This window comes from Cydia strobilella, chromosome 25, assembly GCF_947568885.1.
Source record: "Cydia strobilella chromosome 25, ilCydStro3.1, whole genome shotgun sequence".
Lineage (NCBI taxonomy): Eukaryota > Metazoa > Arthropoda > Insecta > Lepidoptera > Tortricidae > Cydia > Cydia strobilella.
The window spans coordinates 3,497,007-3,511,999 of NC_086065.1; the positions used below are offsets into that span (position 1 = coordinate 3,497,007).

Consider the following 14,993-nt stretch of genomic DNA (forward strand, 5'->3'; position numbering starts at 1 on the left):
GAGTGAGTTTCTTTTTGACTGACGCGACCTTGGCGTTGGCGAGCGTGACAATTTGGTGTGTGTTCAGAAAGTAAGATTAATTTTTCTTGGATAATGAAAGTTGTAAATATAATTGACACTAATAATGTTATTTATTTTGTTTGAATTTTATCATAAATAAAACTATATATTTTTAACACATAACACATGAAATTATATTTTTTGTAAATAAGAATATTCATTTCATTCTAATTATTATTTACAAAAGCCATGTCTCGAACATTTCACACAGGTGTGTATTAAGCACCTATTTTAAGAAGTACTGTTTTTACCTACATCACCATATTTTACAATGCATTTTATTTAATTAGGTTAATGTGTCAATACTGTCAATTCATGTGTCACTTTTTCGTGAGGTGGACTATGAGGTGTATGGTTGTTAGGTTATAATTTAGTTATAATAACTTTTTTTGCTTAAAAGTAAAGAAAATTTAATAAAAATGAAGATCCTTACAAACGAGAATAATACCTCGACGCTGAAATTATTAATTGCCGCCAACTTGGCCGGCAAAAAAGTGGAAATGCAATATGTTTCCTTTGAAGGTAGGCTTTTGTTTAAATCGCCGATCGTATTGGATTAGTACTAGTATTTATTTTGGAAATGCACGCAACTTTATTTATATTCTATGGAGTCGATAGTACTAATCACATAGACATTATTAATAGATACAGTATATCAGTTACTAACACAATAACAATAGAATTATAAAATATATTTGAAGGAAAATTGCTACATAAACTGTTTCGTACTAACAGCTCAATGTGATATAAAGTTGCGTCAGATTTTCTGCTTACTGAACTGCTTCAAAAAATATTCTTATCAAAATATTTTGGATTATCAATATATGTGACACTGACACATCACATCATCTAACATTGTAGGTATATTAGCGCCACTTGTACCATTCCATTAACCCGGGGTTAACCTGGGGGAGGGGGAGGAGTAACCTGTTAAACCTGGTGTTACCAGTACAATTTGACACTGGGTTAATGGTTTAACCGCTTAACCCCGGGTTAGTGGGATGGTAGAAGTGGAACTTAGCAAATCAGCAAAACTTTTTGTAACTGAAGAGGTTCACAAATTTTTTAGTTTATTATTTGGCATAATAAAGAACAAACATCAAACATCAAACATTTATTCAGCAAATAGGCCACAGGGGCACTTTTACATGTAAATTTTTAACCCTTTTAACCCAAAATTACAAAAAAAAAACAATTACATAAATATAAATGTCAAATTACACAAAAAAAACTAATAAAAAATATACTAAAATACTAAAGAAGAAAGAAGTAAGAAGTACTAAAATTGTTTAGAGATGTAAAAGTCTCTAGGTGTCAGAGATAAAATGTATATAATAATAAAAAAGATCATCAAATTATCCAGAGATGTAAAGGGTCTCCAAGACTTGAATTGTTATATAATTAATAAAAAGACAAGATATTAAATCAGACAAACAGACAAGAACCAAATGAAGTGCCTCACGTTAATGCCACTCAAAAGTAAAGTTACATAGGTAAAATGAAGCCCGTGTAAACTTAAACAGACCGGTCTCCACAAACAGCACCCGTTCACTAGTATGACGCATATCTCAGCCATTGTCTCCCTCAACCTTCATTCGGGAAAGTGGCGACGCGATCAATGACGCCACCGTAAGCAAAACTTCCATGACACAGACATATAAAATATATTAAAATACATAGGTGACCAATTTTAATCTATTTAATAATATGTTATAATTTACATTGTAAGTGCAATCAGTTTTATCAGTTATCACAAGAACTTGGAATTATTATGATTTTCTTATCAATATTTTTTTTTTAAACAACCAACTGCTTCATCTATTTTCAGTATCTTTACATAAACAACTGCATTCTGCATCTGAAGCTTCAGTAATTTCATGTTTTACAGTAGGACTTGCCACATTTTTATGCCATAAAAATCACTTAGTTAAGAAATAAATTATTAATGATTTTATGTACCTATGTATATTATTATAATAAATAAAAAATAAATAAAAAGCCTTTTTATTCCATAACTACTAATAAAACATTTACAATCTTAAAAAAATATTTAACCTTACATACCATAGCGTTAGGACCCCTGTCGGGTATAGGCCTCCTCCAACCTCTTCCACCGTTCTCGGTCTTGTGCCTCCGAAAGCCATTTGTGGGATATCTTTTCAATATCGTCTGCCCAGCGCGCGCGCGGGCGCCCTGCTCCACGCTTGCCTCCTGGGCCGAGCCAAGTAGTGGTTCGCTTTGTCCTTTTTATATCGGTCATCCTTGCGACGTGTCCGGCCCACTGCCATTTTTGTTTGAGTGAGTGCTCGAGAGTGTCAATCACTTTAGTTTTTAGTTTATGTATATTATTACTTAGTTTAAACTAAGGATATAAACTACTATTTAGCAGCAGAAAAAAACAATGAAGTATACTCAACTGCTTTACGTATTTAATTTCAAAGGCATGAGTGCCCAGCAAGATTTTAAATATTGTGATTGTCAACATTGTTTTTCTGTTCCGTTCTGGATTACAGCAATCATCATAAAACTCGTTCTCCTAATATGCCCAGTGTGAGCTATTGTGGAAAGGGCTTATAACTGGTTAATATAAAGTTGAATCACCCTATTGTGCTCCATATTACTAACTAACAACCCCATGTATATATAAAAATGATGATAATTTGTTGTGATATGTTAGATTATAAGGCTCATCCAGTGTGTCCTAGCCCTAAGTTAGCTCCTAGTCATTAGTTAATTTGCATGTAAATTGGTTTTGTAATTGCACTAACATTATTTTTATTAGCTATGTAAGTTACTAACACATATGGGTGTATTAGGCCTGAAATAAATGATCATTTATTTATTTTATTTTATTTATTTATTTATATTATCACCAACTAACCCGGGTGCTGGCAACTCTAAGCCGTGTCTGTGATTGCAGGCGTGTTCGCAGGCCCTCGCTCGCTGCCACTCCTCGAGGTGGACGACCAGCTCGCCTTCTTCTCCAGCAATGCTGCCACGCAGTACCTGTTTCCGGTGCTGGACATGTCGCAGAATGGGCAGAGGTAAGCTATATAGTATTTTTTCTACTCCAGCACTTTTATTTGTCTATTAAATGACTGCCAGTGAGATCGAAATCAAGTTAATTAGAAGCGCGGCGCGCGGGGGCGGGGGCCCTTGTCTTTAGGATCCTAACACCACATTAGACCGTAGACCACATCATCACTTACCATCAGGTGGGATCGTGGTCAAACGCCTGCCTATTCATCATAAAAAAAAAAATATAACAGCAGTGTTGTTAGGAATATTCATACAATATTATGCAACTGTTGTTTTTTTTTTGGTCTTACTTCTAAGCAAAGATCTACAAACCAATATTTACTTTGATTTTATTTATAATTTTATGTGTTTGCTATTGTCTGAAAAAAAAATATTGTGTGCAAGTGCAATGGTACCACAGAATAAATAATAGTACTAGGTACAGAAGGTTCACTCTCTAACAAAACGCGTCTATTGACAGATATGACCGCTAGGTGGCGCAAGCGCGAGTAGGCGTCCATTCCGTAGTGGTGCGCGGCAACTACTATGGCTAGACACCAAAATTGGTGTGGGCCGCATGTACTTGTAGCGACGCGATGAAATCGCGGAGTGAGCCTGACGGTACATAATTAGGTCTTAAAATTCTCGAGCCTGTCTTTACGAAACTCAACTTCGTTTCGTTTAGTAACTTCGGTCCTTGAGATTCAAGGACCCTTATTATGTAGGTACCTGTAGCATAAAATCCTATTATGCAACAGCCACATAACATGGGTACGTAAAAAAATGAAGAACTAATCATGTTGCATACAATTATTTATGACAGCAAGACAACTTTTTTCATTAAAAACCGGTTAAATGCAAAAAGTCGAAGGTACCGTGTTTTCGTTTAGACGGCCGAACAGCAGCGAGGTCGGTTAGTATTTTAAGGCAGGCTAACCATGCTCAGAACACTTAATGTTTCAGCGAACAAATGCAAGAATGGGAGGCGACGAGACTGCAACCTGCCGTGTCGGCGGTGCTCGCCGCCAAGACGGTGCCGGCTGATCTCAAGCAAGCGCTGGACGCACTGCTACAACACGTCGAGGCCATCATCGCCGCTAAGAAATATTTATTTGGGGTGAGTTTATCCTTAAGGCTGTTCCATCGGTTTGCCGCCGTCTTTGTCACATTTCGCAAGAAAGAACGGGAAAGAACATACGCGCCAAGTGTCAATTTTGATCGAATTTTGTCGGTTTTTATTTATTTTAAAAACGTTACCTTACAATATCGAAATTCTAAAGCTATGAAATTACTATTTATGTTAAGATTGTTTTTTCTTCTTTTTTTGTTTATAGTATCACATAATAAATAACCGAGTAAAGTAGGATTAAAAGTCCGAGTTAGAGGTTACTTTGAGAATTAATTGTATCGAGCGAAGTGTCATAATTCTTGTATCGGAAACTATGTTGTTAAAGATAATATAGTCAAGAACTACATATATTTTTTCCACGTCTACGAATATCAAAGTCGCTTAGAAAAACATGATCATATAAGATTTTTCGCCTTCTAGCTCAGGGAACCGCCTTAACCTAACTAGAAGTAATATTAATAGTAGGTAGTTATTAGTACTTTGGACCAGAGTGAGGATAATTTAGACCGCTGAGTATCAGCGAGGTCGTCCATTAATACGAGGCATGCTGTCCAGAGGGTCTTCCGCAAAATCTAAAATTCGTTATCTGCCTCTATCGCTTGAATATGCAAGAGAGATAGAGAGGCAGATAACTTCGTGTTTACAATTTTTTCAATTAAGACTGTGCTAATATTGTCTTCGGTTACCGCGATAGTTACTCATGAAATAAAACTATGAAAACGGATTATATCGCGTATATTGAATTTATAATTCATCCCGACGTTTCGAACTCTTTACAGCGTTCGTGGTCAACGGGTGACTGAGGAAAAATTACAAAATGCAAAAATACCCACATACTAAAATAATGAACAATCATAGACTACAAACTTTAAGGCTGGTTGTACATGCAAAATCGGTTCATAAGGCTAGTTATACACTATAATTATTTTTCAAGTAAAGATATATATATATATACGCGATAAAAAAAGAAGCAAGGAGAAGCGTTACATACCCAGAATGCTGCGCGAGGCCATTGAGATTAAGAAATATCCAAACTTTAATAGGGAAGATGGCTTTTCTCTACCACCAGCTTGGGATCCTGTAGTCCACCTGATAAAGGAGCAAGCGAGACATAGACTGTGAGACCGTAGTGTTAGATGATGCTGGACATTCTGATGTTTTGAAAAGATGTGTCCCGCCGAGTTTGTTGCCGGTCCCATATTGGGATACCCTCCTACAATTTAGGAGGGAATTAAATCTTCTCGGGTCCGTGGTGTAGGGTTGGAGCCGGCATAGTTTTTTATCGCGTATATATATATATATCTTTACTTGAAAAATAATTATAGTGTATAACTAGCCTTATGAACCGATTTTGCATGTACAACCAGCCTTAAAGTTTGTAGTCTATGATTGTTCATTATTTTAGTATGTGGGTATTTTTTGCATTTTGTAATTTTTCCTCAGTCACCCGTTGACCACGAACGCTGTAAAGAGTTCGAAACGTCGGGATGTATTATAAATTCAATATACGCGATATAATCCGTTTTCATAGTTTTATTTCATAAGACTGTGCTAGCTAATGTCTCTTAAGCCTTGTAAGCGTTATTTATATTGTGTTTTTCTGTATAAATAAGAATTAAAACAAAAATATAAAATTATAATAGCTATATTAAATTATATGTGACGTTTTCAACCAAAAGGTACCACATTGTCGCTTGTCGATAAGGTTGATTTGTAATTGAAGCTATATGGAAATAGCGCCTTACTGACAAGCGACAATAAGTACCCTTTTGGTTGAAGATGGCACATATTAATAACGGGTCCACGTATTTTAAGTCGAAAAACTCTCGACATGTTTCACGAATATGTCTGTGTTTCACGGAAGTTTTGTTATTTAAGGTGGTTCGATTTTCATACAAAATTCAATCTGCTTTAATTAAGGCACTACACACTATTACTACAGAAATATTTGCTCATTTATCTACTTTCGAATATTCGTTTGCGCTAAATTAATAGAAAAACTTTGTTTCATACAGAAATCATACATAAATCAACGTAATTTTTTCATCAATTTTACGTATGTGTGTGTCACAAATGTCGTGTACAAATACGTTGCGTGCGGCGTTGCCACTCTATGACGTTGGCGACGTTGCCTGGCCGACCTGGCAGGATTTGCAGTGCCGTCATGTTTAGTGCATTTTTATTTGACAGTGTTGACACTGACACATAGGGTCATGTTTATTGTGACATCAATTTGTTTGTATAAATTGAAAATGATAGCGGTCTTCCGGTTCGAGCGCCATCTTGATAGTTAGCATCGTGATTAATTACTTTGTTTTTTGCTTATTAATATTGTTTAAAGTGTAATATCGATAGCTTATTATACAGTAAACTAATGTGGTAGTGTGCAGTGAATGGAGAATTAATTTTGAAGCGCGTTTAACCACCATCTTGGAGTCAACGGCCGGTAGTCCACGTGCTTCTTGTAAAGACTAGCTATCGATTTACAAGAGCTAACAAATCACCGTACACTGTCTTGTACAACCGTACAATTTTTGTCGTTTGTAAACCTCTCAATACCTTGATACTGGCGAAATAGTCCCACTGGGCTGAAGCCATAATTTTAAAAGAAGAAGAAGAAGAAAATGATAGCAACGTCTAAATCAAGTTACAAAAATCATCGGTGTTCTGGTCCGCGAAAATCCAGAAAAATTCAGACTCAATTGAAGCGGAATTCATGATGGTGAAGTTTCGTAAGGTAGGTACAGTCTCATACCTTCATTGTACATTGTAATTTTCTCGTGCCGATCTTTTTAGAAAATAATTCTCACTTCTTCCGTAGATATAAGCAGTGAACAATACCTATATAATGTAATTATTACTGTTTTGGTTGCCGAATAGTCAATGTGTCACTAACTCTAGGTTTTTTTAGGTATTGTGCAAAATGAAGGCATTCTTGGAAATAAAATGTTTTCCTTCATTAGCCAGAAAAAATCAGGACATCCTCACTGCAATAAAGTAAAATAAAACATTTCCTGGGGATGAAAATTATGGAATTTTGTCTATGAATGAAAAACACAATTATTACTAGGTAAGTAAATGATAACTTTATTAGAATCCATATTGTTGCTTCATCTTTCTTCCTATAACCATAGAGTAACTTATACTAGAGCGGTACTGTCATACTAAATTTTGTAAGCCCAGTAAATTCACTGCCATCTGTCGACACACTTTAAAACTAAAAATGAAGATTTATAAAAATACGATAAAATGTATTTAAATATGGATAAATGTTTTTTTTTATTTGCATTAATTATTTTTATGATTTTGACCCATGTTCTTTCACTGATATGCGTTAAAATTATAAATAACAAACGAAACCGTCAACGCCCTCTATACGAGTGTAGGCCAAAACTAGTGGCGCCCTCTGATCGAGAATCAAATTTTCGTGATTTTCGAGGCACGTTTTTTCCTTAGACTGTATCCATCTATTACGGAGTTATATCTATCTTTGCTATAACATTAGAGATTTTGTGCTATCATTATATTATTTTTCTTTCAGGTACAGGGACAACTACGGATAACAAATATGAAAAAATGTTATTTCATTTGTTGTGTGAATCCATCTACACCAACAAGACATCCACTGCTGGACATAGGCCTCCCCAGGGATCTCCACAACGACTGGTCTTGCAAGACCGGCCAAAATATCGAGAAATAAATAATATAAATAAACATGATAAATATCCCGTTTTCTATAATAGTTATAATTAGAAGGCCATGCAATGTTGTTACTCACTGTACCTACTTGGATCCAAAAAAAAAAATTTAAAAAAAGTTTTAATTTTATTTTACAATTACTACTTTATTATTAGTACATTACGATACAAGTACGAAAAGTAGGAAATTGGCAACGAGTGGCGATAAATTGAAACACGACCGAAGGAAGTGTTTTAATCGACACGAGTTGCGAATTACCTTTTCGCACGTGTATTGTACAACGTTTTACAGTACATAATTATGGCCCTTTACATTTTCGACATATGCACGTATTGTACTAATTACCGCACTAGGGCGGTAACGTATATGTAGCACCATATGTACTAAAAAGTATTTTACAGTACATATGGTGCAACTTTCTCGCCCTAGTGCGTAAAGAGCACTTTTCATGCATATGTCGAAAGTTTAAAGGGCCATATGTACTGTAAAACGTTGTACGATACACGTGCGAATAGGTAATTCGCAACTCGTGTCAATTTAAAACACTCTCTGCGGTCGTGTTTTAATCTGTCGCCACTCTTTTCGAATTTTCTCTTTTCCGCACTTGTATCGTAAATAACTATTTCAAACTGCAAGGGTACGATGATAGATCTCAATTCAATATAATTTTGCAACATTTGGCATTATTAGGTTATAAATTGTATGGAGATGAAATCTATCATCGTACCCTTCCAGTTTGAAAAATACTATAGAGGCTGGGCAGTAAGGGATTGCTTTACTTGTAGAACTATATTTAGCGCTTGAAAAAAAACTGATACCTGACACTTACAAACCTGGACTTCCTTGGGCTAGTGCTACTAAGAATCGTCAGTATTCTCCATCCTTTCTGAGTTAGAAGAACCCAAAAAGGTGAGATTTGTGAAAGTCAGGTTTTCAATATATGTGGCGTTTTTAACCAAATTGAAAATGAAATCAAAATTTTCAAAATGAAATCAACCTAATCGACAACCGACAATGTGGTACCTTTTAGTTCAAAACGTCACATATTTTTATAAAACGTTATAAACTAATTTTTAATAATACTGAATATCTGGGAGAAAAAGAAAACAAGTAAAAACTCAAAAATGCTCATTTTCCCAGAGATAAGACCTAGCTAGATCGAACCCCTTACAGCAAATTTCATCGAAATCGTTAGAGCCGTTTCCGATATCACTGAAATATATTTCGGTTATATCGGAATCGGACAAGAATTCGAAGACTAAAAGGTATAAGAAACATAACACAAAAAGGACAAAAAAAAGTACCCCTGACTTAAGTACCAGTCTCGAACCCGAATCCTCTTGCACGTATTTCCACGAACATACCGCAACGCCATTGCAGCATACTTACACTGCATGAAATTGTCTACTACAAGCATCACGGAAACACTGTTTGCATGTGTGAGTAATAGTAGGAAATAGCATGACAGAAACACTCTGTCGACTTTAAAAGTGTTTTTTGCACTAATGAAGTATTCAATGTTTATTATAATAGTTCAATATTTATGTAAAAAGTGCGCTAAACATACTTTTAAGTATACAGATACCAACACTATTCCACAAAAAAATAAAACCTGAAAATTTGCGAAAGTGACGCCATCTAGCGGGGTTTAAGCTTTGGGTAACCTAGTCGAACCACCTTAAATTATAATAGCTATGTTAAATGATTTGAATTTATTCGATACACAATTGATATTTCGACAAAGTTTCACATTCCGTTTTTACGGAGTAATTAACTTTGTGTTCATTAAAATGTATATATTATATTTATTTACATATATTTTTCTTTCAGGACATGCTGTCAGCAGCCGACATTTCGTTATGGAGCACCCTGTACCCCGTGTACCACAGCGAAGCCCTAAAGACATACTTGGCTCCATATAAAAACACGCTGCGGTGGTACGCTGACATCGCACAGGCTAAAGCTGTTCAGGTAATATTTATGATGACGTTTTTTTTTTAAGGTTCACCAACAGTTATTACATTGAGGCTTACAACTATACAAATCCTTTTGGACCCGGGTATGTCCATAAACTACGTCCGGACCCGGGGGTATGTCCTTAAACTATGTCCAAAAGAGAGGTATGGGCACTGTGAATGACATCTCGCTTTGTGTGGTAGGGCACAGGACAGCGGATGTCATTCCAGATCTAGAGCAGAGCCCAACTGGGGAGGTACCTCCACCTTACAGAAAACCGCAGCCAAATAACACTAGACCCTACTCATAGTGTTGTGTTCCTGCCGGTGAGTAAGGTTGCCAGAGCTCGAGGGAGAGGAGTGTTAGGGTCGGCAACGCCCATGTAACTCCTCTAGAGTTGCAGGCGTACATAGGCTACGGAGACTGCTTAACATCAGGCGGGCCGTATGCTTGTTTGCCACCGACGTAGTATAAAAAAAACAAACATTTAAACAATTTCGAACATTAATAACATTCTAAATGTATAACTAATTACTGGTAAGCACCACATGCGAGTAATTAAAAAAGCAAACTCAAGAACAAAGCCGACACATTTGAACACCTTATTATTGTAGAATAAGGAGCAAAGCGCAACCATAATGTCGACTGGTTAAGTATATAACTGAATATGGAATTATAATATAACTACTTACTAGTGAATAAATTTCTAATTTTGGACAAAGAGTCAAAGTGAATATCGAACTTGTCACTATATTTATTAATTAAAATGCTCAAGTGTGGTACCGTTGAGTTTGACCCTAAAACAGTTCGGCGCTGGGGGCGAGACAGTGGCTTGATAGCAAAACGCGGTGTTTTTCTAGGCACTGAGAAACGAAAGCTACTCAGGAGTTGTGGACAATCTATACTAGTTCTTATAAGCTTAGTGAGAAATTTGAAATCGAGTAGACGTTTTCAAGAAAAAGGTTCCACATTGTCCCTCACCATAAGGACGAAATTTGTTTGTATCTCTATACAAATAACCTGTCAGACCGTCCTTATGGCAAACGACAATGTAGTACCTTTTGCTTGAAAACGACACATTTATCCCTTACACATATTTATAAACAGCGACGAATTGTTCTAGTGTGTTGCATATATTTAATTTTTTCGAACGAAATTAATAAGATATCTTTAGATTTTATCTAATAAATAAACAGTAAAATTAATGCATAAATGGCTTAATTTAATTATAATGATGAATGACATTTTAGGAAGCAGTAAAGCAGTGGGGCGGTTCAGTGGATAAGCCTTTCGCTCCAGTCTCGGCTTTGGGTGCTCCGCAATTGGCCAGTCTGGCGTCTCCTGTTGGGTATGTAATATGTCTGTCACCTTCTTGCCTGAATCGAAAACATAAACATGTACAGTCACCATCAGATATATCGGAGCTGCCGAGGTGCTCAAAAATATCTGAACACGCACTCAAGCGCTTTAACAATAGAGGCGTGTTCAGATATCCGATGGCGACTGTACATTGACACTTCACGCCAAAGCAAGTGCTGCCATCTACCGTTCTCGTACGTTTTCTTGTGCATAGTAGGATCTGCCATCTTGTGGGCTACATCGGAAGCATAAAAGAGTAAGTAATAGAAAGAGATAGTTTTCTTTAGTTTTTGCTCTAATTTCACTTTCCTGGTGTCTACCAAGTAAACACGGTTTTTAAACACAGCAATAATTAACTTTTTTTTTCTAGCACCCCAATGGAAGGACCAGCAGTTGTACCAGGACCGACAGATGAAGAAATGGCCAGTGCCAAAGAGAGCTGGGAAAACGGCCGCAGTCGGTTACAGGCGCCACTAAAGCAGGACAAATTCGCGTAAGTCTGTCTCACTCGTACACTAACAGGTTACGGATCAAATAACTAGTGTCAAAGAGAGCTGGAAACGACCGTAGTCGGTTACAGGCTCCTCTAAAGCAGGACAAATTCGCGTAAGTCTATTTCCCTTGCACACTAACAGTCTACGGATGAAATAACTAGTGCCAAAGAGAGCTGGCAACATAGCAGTCGGTTACAGGCGCCACTAAAGCAGGACAAATTCGCGTAAGTCTATTTCCCTTGCACACTAACAGTCTACGGATGAAATAACTAGTGCCAAAGAGAGCTGGCAACATAGCAGTCGGTTACAGGCGCCACTAAAGCAGGACAAATTCGCGTAAGGCTGTCTCCCTCGCACACTAAAAGGTTACGGAAGAAATAGCCAGTGCCAAAGAGAGCTGGGAAAACGGCCGCAGTCGGTTACAGGCGCGGCTGTCTCCCTCGCACACTAACAGTCTACAGAATAGCAAGTGCTAAAGCAGTGGTTCCTAACTTTTTCAGTACTGTCACCCCTTTGATTAACTAGGGAACTCGATTTTACCCCTCCTCCATATTCTTTCTTAAAGGTAGATAGTTCTTTGTTATCAGCTTATCAACCCCGTAAAATGCCAGTTTTACCCCCACGGGAGTAATTACCCCCAGGTTAGGAACCGCTGTGCTAAAGAGTCCTGAGAAAACCTGTGTGACTATATATAGGCTGAATTATTATTATTATAACTTGTTTGTTTCAGAATGCCAGTGAATGACAGAAGAAACGTGTTGATCACGTCGTCCCTACCCTACGTGAACAACGTACCGCATTTAGGGAACATCATTGGTTGCGTGTTGTCCGGAGACATTTTTGCCAGGTGAGCAAATAGTACATTGTGCAACGAGTGGGGTAAGTGATACAAAAGATAGAATATAACTCCCTAATAGATGGGTATCTAAGGAAAAAACGTGCCACGAAAATCAAGAAAATTTGATTCTCGATCAGCTGGCGCCACTACCTTTGGCGTACTCTCGGATAGATGGCGTTGACGGTTTCGTTTGTTATTTAACAATTTTTACGCATATCAGTGAAAGAACATTTGTCAAAATCAAATAAAGAAATTAATGCAAATAAAAAAAATCATACATATATAAATACATTTTATGGTATTTTTATACATCTTCATTTTTAGTTTTAATCGTGTGCCGATACATGGCAGTGAATACACGGTGGCTACAAAATTTACTATGACAGTAACGCTATCCTATTATATCCTCTTTGGTGATACAAACGACAGTCTATAAATTCACGACAGCCGGAACTTTGTTTTTTTTTTCTATCGAGAAAATTTGTGTTTCGGCTTTGATAAAACTTATATCATATAGTCAAGAAACATGACTTAACGACCGGTCTGGCCTAGTGGGTAGTGACCCTGCCTGTGAAGCCGATGGTCCTGGGTTCGAATCCCGGTAAGGGCATTTATTTGTGCGATGAGCACAGATATTTGTTCCTGAGTCATGGGTGTTTTCCATGTATTTAAGTATTTATATATTATATATATCGTTGTCTAAGTACCCGCAACACAAGCCTCCTTGGGCTTACCGTGGGACTTAGTCAATCTGTGTAAGATGTCCTATAATATTTATTTATTTATTACATATATCCGATAATCATATATGTTTGTTTCCGGGGCTAACAATGAGGGCTAACGCGTATGACTTCGCCGCTAGGGGCGCTAGTGTAGATGGTGGTCTTTTTCATAGTTCGAAATTTCAAATGTCACTTGTCACTTCAATGACTGACAGATGTTCTTTAGTCTTTTGGACCACCATCAACAGAGGCGCCAACTGGTGAGCAAAAAAACGATAGCCCTCATTGCTGCGTTTCAAAAATCCTATTATTTTTCGATGCAGATCGTTAAGTCCAATGTTTTTGTACGCCGATTGGCAAAATATGGTGATAGATATCTATATAAAATGACTTACTACGTATTATTATTCTTTCACAGATATTGTAGATTGTGTGACTACAATACAATATACATATGCGGGACGGACGAGTATGGAACAGCCACTGAAACCAAAGTAAGTACAACACAAATTCCTTTTTAGGGTTCCGTACCCAAAGGGTAAAAACGGGACCCTATTACTAAGACTCCGCTGTCCGTCTGTCTGTTTGTCACCAGGGTGTATCTCATGAACCGTGATAGCTAGACAGTTGAAATTTTCACAGATGATGTATTTCTGTTGCCGCTATAACAACAAATACTAAAAACAGAATAAAATAAATATTTAAGTGAGGCCCCTATACAACAAACGTGATTTTATTGCCGCTTTTTGCGTAATGGTCCGGAACAGTTCGTGCGCGAGTCCGACTCGCACTTGGCCGGTTTTTTTTTATTGTAGATAATTTGACAGTATATTTAAACTTTTGTTGTGTATTAATACTTTTGTTAAAAAAATGTTATTCTATTAATTCACAGGCTCTACAAGAGGGGGTCACACCACAACAGATTTGCGATAAGTATTTCGAAATCCACAACTCCGTATATCGCTGGTTCGACATAGGATTTGACCACTTTGGACGGACCACTACACCCGAACACACACAGTAAGTGGGGTTATGTGTACCGTTATGTCACGTAAATTATTTTTTCTACTCGTCGGCTGAAATGGTTAACTTAAGATTTCGTATACCAAACTGTTATTGGGTACTTTTCATGTATGGGCTCCTAACTCAACTATAATATTCTTTTCGAAACGGTTTAGTCAAGTATAATGGATTTGACTAATCACGTGGCGCCGCAGTCCAGTGGAAAAGATACCAACGCGCGACTATTTCACGAGTAATACCTATTCATATATTATGCACGCGTTGATGTATTTTGTACTTCTGAGATATTTACCTAATTTTCTTTAATTATTTAGGTTTTATAGTAAAAAAAAATAGATGAACGTAGAATAAGTACTGTATACAATAGTGATATAATCAAGCTTTTCCATCTCGTACCTTCATTAGGCCACTCAGCAAGCTTCGTGGACTAAACACGGTACTGGCTGAAAAGCTTTCTATTATATCACGATTGTATAAAATACTATTACAATCAATCAATAAAAAAATATTTCAAACAAATAAGTCCATAACGTGTTAGTAACATACATACTAATACTTAAATCTAGGGTTAGTACAAACATAATATTAAAACATAATTTTACATAATGGGGCATGTAGCTGCACCCAGTGCTTCAGCCACGGTCACGTACGTACGGTACGTCACGACTCAACTTCAATTTGATTCAAAATGTTGT

General features: G+C 36.9%; 1 protein-coding gene across 1 annotated transcript in view; it reads left to right on the forward strand.

Moving 5' to 3' along the window:
• Window positions 1–386: 386 nt before the first annotated feature.
• The window catches only part of LOC134752916 (methionine--tRNA ligase, cytoplasmic), a 34,543-nt gene continuing 19,936 nt past the window's right edge, over window positions 387–14,993 (forward strand). Inside the window, exons 1-9 of the mRNA XM_063688699.1 lie at window positions 387–582; window positions 2,981–3,104; window positions 4,042–4,195; window positions 9,737–9,877; window positions 11,113–11,210; window positions 11,592–11,714; window positions 12,446–12,562; window positions 13,694–13,769; window positions 14,168–14,295. Of these exons, the coding sequence (XP_063544769.1) occupies window positions 480–582; window positions 2,981–3,104; window positions 4,042–4,195; window positions 9,737–9,877; window positions 11,113–11,210; window positions 11,592–11,714; window positions 12,446–12,562; window positions 13,694–13,769; window positions 14,168–14,295 (1,064 nt within the window). The 5' untranslated portion in view covers window positions 387–479. The remainder of the gene's footprint in view (window positions 583–2,980; window positions 3,105–4,041; window positions 4,196–9,736; window positions 9,878–11,112; window positions 11,211–11,591; window positions 11,715–12,445; window positions 12,563–13,693; window positions 13,770–14,167; window positions 14,296–14,993) is intronic.